The following is a 15,813-nucleotide window of genomic DNA, read 5'->3' on the forward strand; positions in this document are numbered from 1 at the left end:
GTGCATTATTTTATTGAGTTTCAAGAATAAAAATAAAAATAAATACTTAGTTTAGAAGACAGATGGTTCCAGACTTTTACACACTCAGTGTTACAATGAAATTTTCACTGTATTTTTGACGTCTGTGTTACGTCCAGCCCCTCTGTTTCTTATTGGTGCTCAGAAACTTAAACACTGAAGGGAATCATGCCAAAGACATGGCACCACCTAGCATATAAAATGTAGTAACTTTGTACTGAGGGTAAAAAGACATGAGGGGATAAGCGCAGTAATGGGGGGTTTTCAGAACACATGCCTACTCTTGAGTGTTTGTTTTCTTTTCGTGTGCTGTGTGACCCTCTCCCTTCCTTCGACATGTGATTTGAGGAGAAAGTTTTATCTAAACGAGATGCACAAGTCAGGCGATGTGGTTCTAGGAGGGCTGTTTGAGGTCCATTACACTTCTGTCTTCCCCAAACTGACTTTTACATCAGAGCCACAGCAGCCCGTCTGCAAAGGGTGAGTATCACACACACACAGTGAAACGGTCACGCTCAGAGTATCCTTCATTCTCACACTGAAGGAAGAATATCTCCTTTCTTTGATTCTTGCTTCCTTATTTGGTCGTAAACTGTCAAACTCTGTGTGCTAGCTTCGACACTTTAGGGTTCAGGCATGCCATGACCATGGCTTTTGCTGTCGAAGAGATTAACAACAACTCCAGCCTTCTTCCCAACCTGACCCTGGGATACAGCCTTTATGATAACTGCGGTGCGCTCGTCATTGGATTCAGCGGCGCCTTATCCCTGGCCAGCGGCCGAGACGAGCAGTTTCTGCTCCGCCAGAACTGTTCTGGAAGCCCTCCCGTTCTGGGCGTCGTTGGCGATCACTATTCAACTTTTTCGATTGCCATTGCCAATGTGCTAGGTTTATACAACATGCCTATTGTAAGCTTTACTGTGCTTTTCTTATACAATAAGAAAAGCTTTTAATTTTCATTAAATTCGCCTGTTTTTTTGTTGTTTTTTTATTTAGGTGAGTTATTTTGCCACATGTTCCTGTCTCAGTGATCGGCAGCGCTTTCCCACATTCTTTAGAACAATCCCAAATGATGCTTTCCAGGTAAAACCTTTTTTATCCCCTTTTGAGAAACTATATTTGTCTCGGACAACAGAGACAGAAGAGAACTGCCACCAAAAGAGACATTATTTTTTTTCTGCTGTCTGGATTGACAATATTGATGTTTATTCCAAGTGCACAAAGCCTACGCCCCAAATATCTTGATTCCTGTGCTTTCCCCCCAGGTGCGTGCCATGATTCATATTCTACAGCACTTTGGTTGGACATGGTTTGGCCTGCTGGTCAGTGACGATGACTATGGACGTCATGTGGCCCAGTCTTTCCAGGCCGACCTGGCTGAATCTGGTGAAAGCTGCCTGGCCTACCTGGAGGTTTTGCCTTGGGACAGTAACCCAGGTGAACTCAGGAGGATTGTACACGCGATAAAGACGTCAACAGCTCGTGTTGTCATCGTATTTGCACATGAAATTCACATGATTCAGCTAATGGAGGAGGTTAGAAATCTATTAGGTTAGAAATGTTTTCCCTAGACTTGTATTTTTAAGAGTTTAAATGGAAGAAAGACATTGTAACTGAATACAAACATCTATTGAGCTTCTACGTATTCAGCATGAGACATACCTCTGTCTTTTAAATCACTATAAAGGCTGGCTGGAAAATGAAAATTCAAATGACACACATTTGATGTCATCAGGTGGCACAGCAGAACGTAACTGGCCGGCAGTGGATTGCTAGTGAAACCTGGTCATCAGCAGCTGTTCTCCAGACACAGGAACTCACGCCGTACCTCAGCGGCACGCTGGGCATCACCATCCGACGAGGAGAAATACCCGGGTTCCTGGACTTCCTGTTGAAAATACGCCCTGACCCGAATGACACCAGCGAAACTAGCTTGGTACAACCCCAGCCTAGAAATGTATCTACTCTGAGATAGACAGTAAGTTATTCGTGACGGTTGAAGTATATCTTTTGTACAGGTGAAGCAGTTCTGGGAGCACACGTTTCAGTGCAAATTCAACCCAGCGGACAGGGAAGACGGGGAATCCGTCTGCACCGGCCACGAAAATATGGAACTGGCGGAGACAGAGTTTTTGGACGTTTCCAACCTCAGGCCTGAGTACAATGTCTACAAGGCAGTCTACGCTCTGGCTCACGCCCTTGACGACATGCTGCGGTGTGAGCCGGGCGAAGGACCTTTTACTGGGCGCAGCTGTGCCAGTTTGCAGGCTGTGGAGCCATGGCAGGTGAGCATCTATTTCTAAAACAGCTGCTGTGCTTGGAAGGGTTTGTTTGCATATTAAAATCACTTAGAAGAGACACACCTAATGATGGAAGTAATTTGTATTAATATTTCATAAGAACAATATGGCTCACCACCCAGGGTGCCATTCTATCAGGGAGTGGTACAAGAACTTAAACATGTTGGAGTGCAGTTTTGGATTGGTTCCACCCATTGATTATATAGTTATTCAGATTTCATTCTATTGGTCAACATACTTTCATCCAAATAATTTGCTCTAGTTCTTACACAAGAAAACATCTGCTGTATAAGTGTTGTAGCTCTTTGCTGCTCGAGGTTAACTCACCTGAAACATTCAGTCTGCTCTGTTTTTTTGTTGTTGTTTGTTTCAAACATATGTGTGTACAGCCAGATTCTCACTTTTTGTTTGTTTTGTTCCAAATTACCCACTAGATCAAAACAATGGCAATATGTTACATGGTGATCTGCAAAAATTAAGCATTGTATTTTATAACAAGCCAGTTCAAACAGCAGGTGTTTTCTCAGCGATCGTGTTACTTAAGGATATCCTTTGTCATTTGCAACTTTTTCAAATGGGACTTGCACATCGTAAAAAAAACAAACAAAAACTGATTGGCAATTGATGGTGTTTGTGCTACCACAAAGAGGTTGAAAAGTTTGAAACTTACTGCTTTAGGCCATTTCATTTGATCCTTAAAGAGACAGTAAACGTATCAAAACGTTAAAACTACTGATAAACTTTTGTTTCTGACTGAGTCCGTATTAAGTCTCTCCTCCATTTGTAGCTCTTACACTATTTGCGAAAGGTCAACTTCTCAACTGAATTTGGTGATGAAGTCTCATTCGATGAGAACGGCAACGCTCTGCCGATATACGACGTGATGAACTGGCTGCGACTGCCTGACGGAAAGATTAAGATTCAAAATGTTGGCGAAGTGAAAAAGTCTGACGCTGGAGGTGAAGAACTCACACTCAATGAGCACAAAATCTTCTGGAACACCGATTCAAAAAAGGTTTTTGTTGTTTGTTTTTTTTTTTAAATGCCTTTCATATGGAATTAAAATGAAGAAACACATAATCATATATTTGTTTTCCTTTTAATTTCCAAGCCAATCCGCTCAGTTTGCAGTGAAAGTTGTCCTCCAGGCACTCGAATGGCCAGAGAAAGAACACAACCTGAATGCTGCTTCAGCTGTGTCTCCTGTTCTGAGGGAAAGATTAGCAATAATACCAGTAGGTGGTAATGTCTTTATGTATGCTATTGAGTTTACTTTCAGAATTTTTTTTTAAAAGTTCACACACACACGCACACGCACCCCCCCACACACACACACACACACACACACACACACACACACATATATATATATATATATATATATATATATATATATATATATGTATGTATGTATATATTTATTTATTTTTTTCCAAATTTCTTAAAATTGTCAATATGTCGTAGCAGGATAATCTGAAAACATCAAGCTCCTCTGCTCTCTTCTTGTGGTCTTACAGCCATCTGCAGAAATGCTCTACCCAGTCAGAAACAACCAATCAGAGCCTGGAAGAATGTCTTAGCGCTGTCAATTATGCTTGTGTACATGTCACAGCTGTGCAAATAGTGGAAAAACAACTTACTGTCACATAAAAAACTGTTTATTTGCCATCTGAGCATTCATGGCAGGGTCTGTTGTGGAGAAGGAGCAGATAGCATGGTGGATGGTGTGAGCAGCACATGCACAAGGGTGACTGACACTGCTAAAATCTTCCTCCCGGTTCTGATTGGTTGTTTTGAGCCAAGCAGTGTATTTCTGCAGTTGGCGGTAGGAGCACGTGGGTGTGTGTGGTGGTGGGGGTGGGGGCAGAAAAACCTTGTGATAATCTTTCACAGATTATCTGTCTCTTATCATACTGTCACAATGTGTGACAAAGAAATATGTAAAAAAAAAAAACATATTTTATGAAAGTTAACTTGAATTTTATCACAATTCTGTAAGTGCATTAATTACACAAAAACTGATGTCAGTTTCTTTCTGTAATTTATAGTGGTTTTTGTTTTACTGCTAATACAAATACAAGATTTAAGATTTAAAAATTACATCATAATAATATGAAAAATAATATAAATATTGGGTCAATGGGAAAGTAGATTCATTAATGCTTAAGGATGTTTTTTTTTAATTGAGATTTTTTTTCAGAATACATGTTCAGTTTATTGAACATATCAGTATTTCATTGTCTTGTTCTTTCTGTCAGATTCCTTGGAGTGCTTCAGTTGTCCAGAGGACTTCTGGTCCAGCCCACAGCGAGATCTCTGTGTTCTTAAAAAAACAGAGTTCCTCTCCTATGAGGAACCTTTAGGGATCTGCTTAACAACCACTTCACTACTGGGAACATTCATCTGCGCTGTCGTTCTGGGGATCTTCATCTATCACCGTAGTACACCCATAGTACGAGCCAACAATTCAGAACTGAGCTTCCTGCTCCTGGTGTCGCTCAAGCTGTGCTTCCTGTGTTCGCTGCTGTTCATCGGACGACCCAGACTGTGGACATGTCAGCTGAGACACGCAGCGTTTGGGATCAGCTTTGTGCTCTGTGTGTCCTGCATCCTGGTTAAAACCATGGTGGTTCTGGCTGTGTTCAAAGCCTCCAAGGCAGGAGGGGGAGCCAGTCTCAAGTGGTTTGGAGCTACGCAGCAAAGAGGAACCGTTCTGTTTCTCACCTGTATTCAAGCAGCTATATGCATCGCTTGGCTTGTCTCCTCCTCACCTGCCCCCTATAAAAACACCAAATACCACAATGACAAAATAGTTTATGAGTGTGCAGTCGGCTCCACGGTTGCCTTTGCTGTGTTGCTGGGATACATTGGTATATTGGCTATTCTCAGCTTTGTGTTGGCGTTCATGGCGAGGAATCTGCCCAACAATTTCAACGAGGCCAAACTCATCACTTTCAGCATGCTGATCTTCTGTGCTGTGTGGGTGGCCTTTGTTCCTGCTTATATCAACTCACCGGGAAAGTATGCAGATGCGGTGGAGGTGTTCGCCATCCTGGCCTCAAGTTTTGGCCTCTTGGTGGCGCTGTTTGGACCCAAATGTTATCTAATTCTGCTCAAACCAGACAGGAATACAAAGAAGGCTATCATAGGCCGATACAGGAAATCATAACAGTTTCACTGTTTTTTATGCTTTTGTTAATAGTCATGTAAGAACTATGAATAAATATTTGAATGTAACTATAAATAAATTTAACCCTCTTTGCAATTGATATTCTCTTTTTGTCCTATGGAATAATAAAAAAGCTTAATTTTTAGTAAAGTTTTTGGTCACTCCTCCAAATAACTCCATTCAGATCTGTCAATAACTTCAATGGTCACAGATTTATGAAATACAACACTAGTGAGTCCAGTCATGAATTGTTCCTAGTAATTATCCTCAATTAAATCAGCTGGGCAACTTAAAATCACAGACTTCCTGCCAGCTACTGTTGTGCACAATTTTCAAATTTAGTGAAAAATGAGAGATCAACCAAGAAAAAAAGTGAAATAAAAAAAATGCTATTGTTTTGTTGAACAGTGTACAATCGATAAAGCATCTTTCAAGGCTTTTAATAGCAGTAACTAGTACTAATAAGTCATTTCTTTCATTTTTTTTATTCAGAAGACTGTTCTTTGAATGGTTTGATTATTTTTGCTTTTGCAGTCTGCCATAACTAGATTCTGCTCTTACAAAATAATCAGAGAGGAAACTAAAATGTTATATTTGTTTACAAACAAAACCACAAAACACACTTAGGACTAACAGTTGGACTAAATGGACATTTACATACAGTCATATGAAAATGTGCAATAAAAATACACACAGTTAAAACTACTTGTTTAAGAATATTTTCACACTGTGGCCTTCCAGACAAAGTGTGCAGAGTCCTCTTTCATTTTTTGTTAGTTTGTAACTTTGTATTGATTTTATTGTGTACTACTGTATATGTAATGTGACTAACAACCCTAAAAAAAACAATCTTGGATAAAATGGATGCCAATGGCTCATCAGTCGTGCCATGTAAACTGTCTCCAGTGCGTCGTGCTTCCTCTATCACGGTTTGCTGCTGCCATCTAGAGGACACTTTAAAAATAACACAACTACTGTGAGTCAGTGAATAAAATACTATTTACTGTATTGCCTATCAAAATGTGTTTTTGGGTGTGTTTCTCCACACACACACACACACACACACACACACACACACACACACACACACACACACACACACACACACACAATATTTCTACATAGGTTCTACAGTTCAATCATAAGATTCTTTTTTCATAGTTTTCATTCCTTATTTGGGAATTATAATATGTATAAATGTTATAATTCACTCATTCAAGCAGCACAAAGTATACAACAAGCTTCTATGAATATTGTAACAAAAGTGTTTGTATAATTTATTTTTGTGATAGTTTTGTCTGAGTGAAGATTGATGTTTACATGTGTGCTCTTTTATTTAATGATATGGTCCTATTTTGTCTGAAATAAGGATGGATTTTTAAGCAAAAACAAAAAAAAAACCATAAAGATTTAATCCAGTGCCATTTGTATAGTAGAAATGCTTGCTTTAATAGTAACACTTTCTTAATTTTCAGAGTTCTTCCTAAATGGAAAAAAAGACACATTCAAATGTGACAATATTAAAAAATCTATACATATGGAAGGTGGGACAAACAATCTCTGTGCCAGCTGATTTGACGCATTGAAAATGGGCCTCTGTCTCTTTAAGAAAATCCTACTCTTCAAGAAATCATCACAATATTGCTATTCTATTAGCCAGTGTTGTGTTCAAGACCACCTAACCCGAGACCAAGACAAGACCAAGACCAGAGTGTATCGAGACCGAGACAAGACCAAGACTTTTGGGGTCCGAGACCAAGTCAAGACCAAGACCGAGGGGAGTCGAGACCGAGTCAAGACCAAGACCAGCGGCCCGCGCTACATGACACAATAAAATGTAAAATATGATCAAAATTGCTTCTCAAAATAATCTGAAAGATCCATATTACCATAAAACACCTAGATATTAAATACTTAATACATTTTACCAATATTAAATATTCCATTTATTTGCTAAAAAGTGTGATTGTCTCGTGCCATCCCTAAAAACATAACGCCCTGGGCATTTGCCCATATTGCTCATATAAGAAACCACCACTGTTGCACCATTAAACATAGCAATTGAGGCAATGCCCTGACGGTAAATAACGCTCAACCATGAACACTGACCAAGGAGCAACAAGCAAGAAGTAACCAAACCGAAGGCGCTCATCGTGACTGTTTTCACTCTCTATCCCAGTACATGAAGCCAGGCAGTCTGACACCATGGCAGATATTACAGCTGCCACTTTGAACAAAAACAATCAAAGAGCAATGTGCATGCTCTGCGTGCTCTTTCGTTCTTGTGTTTTAGTTATTTGTTAATTTAAATATCAACGTACATAACTAAATAATGATGCAGTGTACACAGAGCATTACAAGAACAAAGAACGGGTGTTCTGTCAGGTCAGATCGTCATACGCTTAACACAAACTCACGGTGTTCTGTCAGATCAGCATACGTTGTCAGATAGTCGTACGCTTAGCTCAGATATGCATACGCTGTCATTACCATATGATTTTATTTAATCAGCAACATAGAATCATGACGTAGATCATCATACACTTGGTTATTAACAGTTGTATGGCATCCAGCTGCAGCCAGACCTACTTTAAATACACTTTGAAACCATGACAGTTGTATGGCATCCTGACTTAGCGGTTAAGTGAGTTTTACACGGGTGTGTGTTGTAGCTGACTCCAGCTGCAGCCAGACCTGCTTTAAATACACTTTGAAACCATGACAACACATGTATATCTATATAGTTATCATTGAAAAAAATTTAATGACTTATGTTCATCATAACTTGCTGCGTATGGTGAACTGACAATTCCTCTGATGGTTGGATTTCTTAGTGCTTAATGCATGTATGCTATCCTGACAGCATATGGCTATCTGATAGAACAACGGCTCTCAGTGAGTGACACTCCAGTCTTATCTAATAAGTAAAGAGCCGTGGAGAAGAATCAACTGTTTCTGAATGTCACCTCACTATATTGCAGACTATTGGACATAGCGTTGTCCCATATATGCGACAAGTCAATCAACACCTCCGCACAATAATTCAGCACAGTGAGTGATAACATTTTTCATCACAATGCTTATGTGTCTCTATACAGCTAGCTTTGCTAACATCACGTCAACGGAGCTTACCTTCTTTGAGCTACTTTTCTAAGTGACGAAAAAAGTTAGACGTTGTCTCCACCATCTGTGAAAGCGAAGCGCTGCTGAGTTAGCTGAAGCCATCGGATTTCTTATGATTTATGCAGCAATATTCCATTACTGACGATTAGACAAACATTTTCTGCTCATGTCTCAGAGCGCCGCGTGCGAGTGAAAGGTGGGGAGGGGAGGAGGAGAAACACGAAGTTGCTTGGCTTTTAATCCGTGTGTTTTGCATCCACTGAAAACAAAGATGTTAACAAATGAACTTGACAGTATGCTGCACGTTTAGTGGTATTTTCACAGTTGCGGTCTCGACTGATCTTGAAATAAAATGCCGAGTCCTCAGTGCCCAAGACCGAGACAAGACCGAGACCAAATGCGGTCGAGTCCGAGATGAGACCGAGACCATCAAAAAATGGTCTTAAGACCGGTCTCGAGACCAAGACCAATTTCGAGTACCACAACACTGCTTTGATCTAAAATTTAAAAGAAACATATGCGATCATGCTGAAACCATTTCTCCCATTTTTTTGTTTACCAGCAACATCATTTGAAAACCTTCTCAATGGTCATGATAAACAATATTACAACTTTTTCAAGCTTTGTGCAAATCTATGTCTTCTTTGCCTTGTCCAGGATAAATAAAAAAAAAAAAGCGAAGCGCTGCTGAGTTAGCTGTGGCCATCGGATTTCTTACTATTTATGCAGTGCTATTATATTACTGACGATTAGACAAACATTTTCTGCCGCTGAGAGGAAACCACTGCGCGTGTCCTGGAGCGCCGCGCGCGAGTGAAAGGTGGGAAGGGGAGGGGGGAGTAACAAAAACACGTAGTTGCTTGGATTTTAATCGGTGCGTTTTGCATCCACTGAAAACAAAGATGTTAACAAAGTGGACAGAATGCTGTACGTTTAGTGACATTTTCACAGTTGCGGTCTTGACTGGTCTTGAAATAAAATGCCGAGTCCTCAGTGCCCGAGACCGAGACAAGACCGAGACCAAATGCGGTCGAGTCCGAGACGAGACCGAGACCATCAAAAAATGGTCTTAAGACCGGTCTTAAGACCAAGACCAACTTCGAGTACCACAACACTGCTATTAGTCCTTTAACAACTTTTTTTTTTCCTTTTTTTACTAGGGTTGCACTGAGAAGTACCTCATATAATGAGCTCAGCAGATGCGCAGTTTCACCAGATGTTTGCTAATTGCTGCTGGCTAGTCTGAAGGAGCTGAGTGGGGGAGTTGCAGGGGTGGGGAGCTCTGTAATAAGCTGGGAACCTTGGAGACCGTAGCTCTGAGGAGGAGCTGTGTCTCAAAGGCGGCGTTTGGTCCACTCAGGAGTTTTGCGCAGCTGAATGGTTGCCAAGAGAGATTAAAGGATTTCTCAAACATGCATGAAAAAAATGAAAGCAACACTCCACGTATGTTTATGATAAGAGAACAACAAGCACAAACAAGTCGATTTTACATAATACTCCCCCTTTAAACGTTTTAACAGTTGATTTAGTTCTATTATCACTACATAATAAAGTTTCACGTATCCAAAATCAGTCAAAGCTGAATTACATTTGAAACCCTGCCAACTCTTTGTCCTCTACTCCTATTGGCGGCATGAAGTGTGAGTAAACACTGAAAGTCAATAAAAGGGGTGGAGTGACAAAGTTAAAAACAATACAATTAACTGAGTTTAAAGAGAGGGGTGGCCACATGACAGTAATGTATTCCTGTAAAGACAAAATCTTGCTCTTGCTACTGTTGCACTCGTTTTGTTCTTACAGCATCAGCCCCTCTACTCAGCCGCCCTCATGTCGGTCACAAGGACAGTTTCATCTCAGCGGCATGCACAAGACTGGAGATGTGATTCTGGGGGGATTGTTTGAAATCAATTTTTTTTCAGTTTTTCCTGACTTGTCTTTCACGTCTGAGCCCCAGCATCCCACCTGCCATGGGTAAGTGTGCAAAAGACATGGAGATAAGTTAAGTCAACACCCTACATGCATTTTCTGTGTGTTTTTGCTTCGACAAAACGTTTAGCTTTAAACCTCAGCTGTTGTGTCTTCGTTATTTCAACCGTCGTGTTGCTGTTTTAGTTTTGACGTTCTAGGATTTAGACAGGCCCAGACCATGGCGTTTGCAGTTGATGAGATCAACAGGAATGCCGAGCTCTTGCCCAACGTCACTCTGGGATACAGTCTGTACGACAACTGTGTTAAACTGGGAATTGGATTTCGTGCAGCGCTGGCATTAATAAGCGGACAAGAGGAGGAGATTGTGATGGAGGATAACTGTTCAAGGAGCCCTCCGGTGTTGGCAATTGTGGGGGATTCTTCCTCCACGCGCTCCATCGCCATCTCCACCGTGTTAGGTTTGTACCGAGTGCCAATGGTGAGTGTTCAGTTTTACCGACGAATTGGTCCAAAATTTGAAAAAAATAAATAAAAAAAGTAATTGCTTTAAAAAATAAAAAAAAAACAATATATGTGTAAAATGTGTATTTTTAACAGGTGAGTTATTTTGCCACATGTTCCTGTCTAAGTGACCGTCAGAAGTTTCCGTCCTTCTTCAGAACAATACCAAGCGATGCTTTCCAGGTAAATATGCAACAAAGATTGCAGAAAAAATAAATAAATAAAAAAAAATCATCCGTCTTTAAGAGCAGAGAAAAACAGATTGATTCCTGTGAAACATTCTTTATTTTGTAATCGACATTTTACTGATTTTCAACAAGGTTACAGGCATATTAAGCATCTCTTTGTATTGAAATGTTTAAGAAAGGAAAAAGAAACATAACATCAAGTAGCAAATGTGCATACAATGACCTGATAGCTACTGACTCCACTGAGTTATGCTAGAAGAGACTTTGTTCAGTTGTATGTTGAAGGTTAGCAGTTCTTTGCAGGCTTTGTATCAGCTGTAAACCCTTTGTGATGTAGTTGTTTTCTTAGCAGATGTGAACCCAGAAACATTTTAAGTTGAATTTGTTCAAGAGAGGTGTGAGAAATATCAATGAGTAAAAAATAAAATAAAATAAAAAAAACAGGAGTAGAAATGTAAGAAATTTCACATGGGACCAGAAATTAGACATAATTGGGCAATTCTGAAACATTATGTAGAAATCTCCTAGGTGACAATCACGAGTCCTGTAATTTCATCCGAATTTCGACATTCTCATCAGATTTTCTACAAAATGTTCCCTTTCACTCCATGCCTCCTCAGGTGAATGCTATGATTCAGATCATAAAGCACTTCGGCTGGACCTGGGTGGGACTGCTGATCAGCGCCGACGACTACGGGCTCCATGCCGCCAAGTCATTTCAGTCTGATCTGAGTCCATCTGACGGAGGCTGCCTGGCCTACATGGAGGTGTTGCCATGGAACAACGAGCCGCCGGAGCTGAGGAGGATCGTGGACGTGATGAAGGCCTCCACGGCTCGGGTGGTCGTTGTGTTTGCGCACGAGAGCCACATGATCAATCTCATGGAGGAGGTAGCATTTGTCTTTTCTCACGTTGGCCTGCATTCGGGGTGGATTGAGAGACGGTCAGAGGTTAAAGAAGTGAGACGGATAATTCTGTTCTAAAACGGAGACGTTGCGTCACTGTAATCTAAATCTAAATCCCTGAAAGAATATCTTAAAACCTAAGGTGGAAAAAAATATGGTGTTTAAGTGACATCCAAACATAAGACCTCAAGCACAAAACAGTACATTTTTGGCTATCATGTTACAGCCTTATCTGTCATCATTATCACGTTATGTTGCAGTTTATGTTTTTATCAGCTTTTTTTTTTTAATAGTGGATAAAAATGAACTGCTAATGTAGTGCTATTAAACACATGTTTTGATGTATTGTAGAGTGCGGTGGGTGTAGGGGTCTCCTTCAGCTGGTCTGCTTACTAATGCTCCTGAGGAGCAATTTTGTTCCAAGATGAAGGATGTAGAAGTTAGGCTAAACAGAGATGAGAATTTATTTTCCTACTCTCACCATCAGAACGAATATGACATTTCACTTAAACGCGGCAAAAGCATATTAAACTTATCTGGTTGTGCTATTAAATTATCCAATGACAATTATACGCATTATTTTTTATTTTACAGATTTCTTCATTTAGTTACTTTCTATACAATATGTAGAGTTAGAATTTGACATTGCGTTTTGTCCCTAAACAGGTTGTGAGGCAGAACTTGACAGGCCTTCAGTGGCTGGCCAGTGAAGCCTGGTCCACAGCTGCCGTGCTGCAGACCCCTGACCTCATGCCGTACCTCGGGGGCACACTGGGCATCGCTATCCGTCGAGGAGAGATACCAGGCCTCAGGGACTTCCTGCTGGAAATCAATCCTAATATAAAACACAACAGCAGCTATGGAAATAGCATGGTGAGATTTATCTGTGTTATCAAATACTTACACAAGCAGGGCTGGACGATGTGGCTGAATAAGCGTATCATGATATAGGTGTTTCATATCAGTCAATATCAATGTTTATAGATTAGTTGTTTTTTTTTTTTTAAATGTCTGAAATACTGCCAAACTTGTGACGTTACTTTTTTGTTTTGTCCACAGTTTTCACTCTAAGCAGTAGGTTAGAGACACGGTTCTGAAACCTTAAGCTGCTCCTGCGCAAGCTTGTTACCTAGCAACAACCTGTTACTCAACATGTTGTTGCTAGGTTACCAAACAGCGAGGGAGTTACTTGATGCCACCAACCTTGCTTAGCAGGCCTTTCCTCGGGCTACATCCGCTTTTCTAGCTCAGAGTTCTGTACATTTATTGAAAATTCTATCGGATGTATAACTATTGATCTTGATCATGTGTCTATCACCGTATATATTGTTGTTGATTTGTCGTCCAGCCCTATTCATAAGTGACATGTCGTAAAGTTTTGATGCATTTCAGGTAAACCAGTTCTGGGAGTTCACGTTTCAGTGCAGATTTACACCGCCGCCTGCAGGATGGGTTGAAAACGGAGGGAAAGTTTGCTCTGGAGAAGAAGATTTAAGGACGGTAGAGACCGAGTTCTTAGACATTTTTAACCTCCGGCCCGAATACAACGTTTACAAAGCCGTGTACGCTCTGGCACACGCCCTTCACGATTTGCTGCGATGCGAACCAGGAAGTGGAAGCTGCGCCGCTCTGGAAACACTGGAACCGTGGCAGGTAAAAGAAGGTCGACTACTTCACAGGTTCTTATTGCAGAGCAAAATGAAACTGATAGACAGCTAAAATAAAAAAAATAAAAAAAGCCCAGATACTCCTTTTTTTTAACTCTGAATGTTAGAGGAATTTGAGATTTATTGAACACATTTGTGTTGCAAAGATATTTAAAAAAAATCAAATAAAATCTTGTCTCTGATTTGCTGTTTGTTAGCTTGTGTACTACCTTGAAAGGGTCAATTTCACCACATCATTTGGTGACCAAGTGTCATTTGACGAGAACGGCGACGTCTTACCGATATACGACGTCATGAACTGGCTCCGGCTCCCCGACGGACGAGCAAATGTTCAAAATGTCGGCGAGGTTAAAATGTCAGCTTTCAGTGGTGAACAACTCACACTTGATGGAGACAAAATCTTCTGGAACTTTGAATCGAAAAGGGTGACTCGTTTCTCTCTTTTCACATTTACCGTTTCCGTGGGTGTAGGTTAAAATATGTTATGTACGTATTTTGTTTTTTCTTTTTCAGCCACCGCGGTCGGTGTGCAGCGAGAACTGTCCTCCAGGAACCCGCATGGTGAGAAAGAAGGGGGAACCTGAGTGCTGTTTTGACTGCATCCCTTGTTCTGAGGGGAAGGTCAATAACAAAACCAGTGAGTATCTATATTTGAGCTACTTTGATAGCATTATTTAAAAAAATTACTGTAAATACAGTGTGGGAAAACAAAAAAACAAAACAAAAAATTAGACATTAGCATGGAAACATTTGTTGATTAAGAACTGAATATTTAATGAGGAGGCCTCTTTTTTTCCATCTGGCTGCACCTGTGACACATAATTCTCCTTTCTGTCAGATTCCTTGGAGTGCTTCAGCTGTCCAGAGGACTTCTGGTCCAGCCCACAGCGAGATCTCTGTGTTCTTAGGCAAACTGAGTTCCTCTCCTATCAGGAACCTTTAGGGATCTGCTTGACAGCAGCCTCACTGCTGGGAACATTCATCTGCGCTGTCGTTCTGGGGATCTTCATCTATCACCGCAGTACACCCATAGTACGAGCCAACAACTCAGAGCTCAGTTTCAACCTGTTGCTTTCCCTTAAACTCTGCTTCCTGTGTTCTCTGCTGTTCATCGGACGACCCAGACTGTGGACATGCCAGCTGAGACACGCAGCGTTTGGGATCAGCTTTGTGCTCTGTGTGTCCTGCATCCTGGTTAAAACCATGGTGGTTCTGGCTGTGTTCAAAGCCTCCAAGCCAGGAGGGGGAGCCAGTCTCAAGTGGTTCGGTGCTTCACAGCAGAGAGGAACTGTTCTGGTTCTCACCTCTGTTCAGGCAGCAATCTGCACTGCCTGGCTTGTCTCCTCCTCACCCGCTCCACATAAAAACACTCAGTACCACAATGACAAGATAGTTTATGAGTGTGTCGTTGGGTCAACCGTTGGTTTTTCAGTGTTACTCGGTTACATTGGCTTGCTGGCCATCCTCAGCTTTCTGATCGCATTTCTGGCGAGGAATCTGCCCGACAACTTCAACGAGGCCAAACTCATCACTTTCAGCATGCTGATCTTCTGTGCTGTGTGGGTGGCCTTTGTTCCTGCTTATGTCAGCTCACCGGGCAAATATGCAGATGCGGTGGAGGTGTTCGCCATCCTGGCCTCCAGTTTTGGCCTCTTGGTGGCGCTGTTTGGACCCAAATGTTACATAATTCTGCTGAAACCAGAAAGAAATACAAAGAAAGCTCTGATGGGGCGAAGCACTATAGGAACTACTGAAAGGTAAAAGATGTTGAGGGAAGTGAACTGCTTAGAAGAAGTTTAATTCATAACTGCAACATGAATGCTGTGAGATTAAAGAAGCTTGAATTCAACACAAAGCTTTTCACATAACTTACTTTCTGAATATTCCACGCACAAAAAATTAGGAGCAAGCAAAACGATTGTGTAATTTTGTAATGGGACGGGATTAAAAGCTTTTGAACTTTTTTGTTCAACTGTGTAACTTGGATCAACTCGGATTATTTACAGTGATTTC

General features: G+C 41.0%; 2 protein-coding genes across 2 annotated transcripts; both read left to right on the forward strand.

Moving 5' to 3' along the window:
• Window positions 1-365: 365 nt before the first annotated feature.
• On the forward strand, window positions 366-5,487 carry LOC106913941 (extracellular calcium-sensing receptor-like). The gene is made up of 9 exons (XM_088011415.1): window positions 366-498; window positions 632-926; window positions 1,015-1,101; window positions 1,284-1,553; window positions 1,754-1,954; window positions 2,037-2,303; window positions 3,106-3,333; window positions 3,430-3,553; window positions 4,577-5,487. The coding sequence occupies exons 1-9, from the start codon at window positions 389-391 to the stop codon at window positions 5,485-5,487; spliced, it is 2,493 nt and encodes an 830-aa protein (XP_087867541.1). The 5' UTR covers window positions 366-388.
• A 3,972-nt stretch (window positions 5,488-9,459) lies between these two features.
• Window positions 9,460-15,655, forward strand: LOC106913965 (extracellular calcium-sensing receptor-like). Its single transcript, XM_014980435.2, has 9 exons — window positions 9,460-10,581; window positions 10,723-11,017; window positions 11,137-11,223; window positions 11,849-12,118; window positions 12,800-13,006; window positions 13,526-13,786; window positions 13,998-14,225; window positions 14,314-14,437; window positions 14,639-15,655. Exons 1-9 carry the CDS (start codon window positions 10,340-10,342, stop codon window positions 15,559-15,561), a joined length of 2,637 nt encoding a protein of 878 aa, XP_014835921.2. The 5' UTR covers window positions 9,460-10,339; the 3' UTR covers window positions 15,562-15,655.
• The last annotated feature ends 158 nt before the right edge of the window (window positions 15,656-15,813 follow it).

This window comes from Poecilia mexicana, unplaced genomic scaffold (assembly GCF_051168715.1).
Source record: "Poecilia mexicana isolate PSO_F unplaced genomic scaffold, ASM5116871v1 scaffold_13, whole genome shotgun sequence".
NCBI lineage: Eukaryota > Metazoa > Chordata > Actinopteri > Cyprinodontiformes > Poeciliidae > Poecilia > Poecilia mexicana.

Excerpts from the sequence above, each read along its gene's own strand:
- LOC106913965 (XM_014980435.2), top strand. The coding sequence starts at position 10,340 with ATGACAGTAATGTATTCCTGTAAAGACAAAATCTTGCTCTTGCTACTG. Across the intron at positions 11,224-11,848 it reads TACCAAGCGATGCTTTCCAG|GTGAATGCTATGATTCAGAT; the intron begins GTAAATATGCAA and ends ATGCCTCCTCAG. Across the intron at positions 13,787-13,997 it reads AAACACTGGAACCGTGGCAG|CTTGTGTACTACCTTGAAAG; the intron begins GTAAAAGAAGGT and ends GCTGTTTGTTAG.
- LOC106913941 (XM_088011415.1), top strand. The coding sequence starts at position 389 with ATGCACAAGTCAGGCGATGTGGTTCTAGGAGGGCTGTTTGAGGTCCAT. Across the intron at positions 1,554-1,753 it reads TGATTCAGCTAATGGAGGAG|GTGGCACAGCAGAACGTAAC; the intron begins GTTAGAAATCTA and ends TGATGTCATCAG. Across the intron at positions 1,955-2,036 it reads ACACCAGCGAAACTAGCTTG|GTGAAGCAGTTCTGGGAGCA; the intron begins GTACAACCCCAG and ends TCTTTTGTACAG.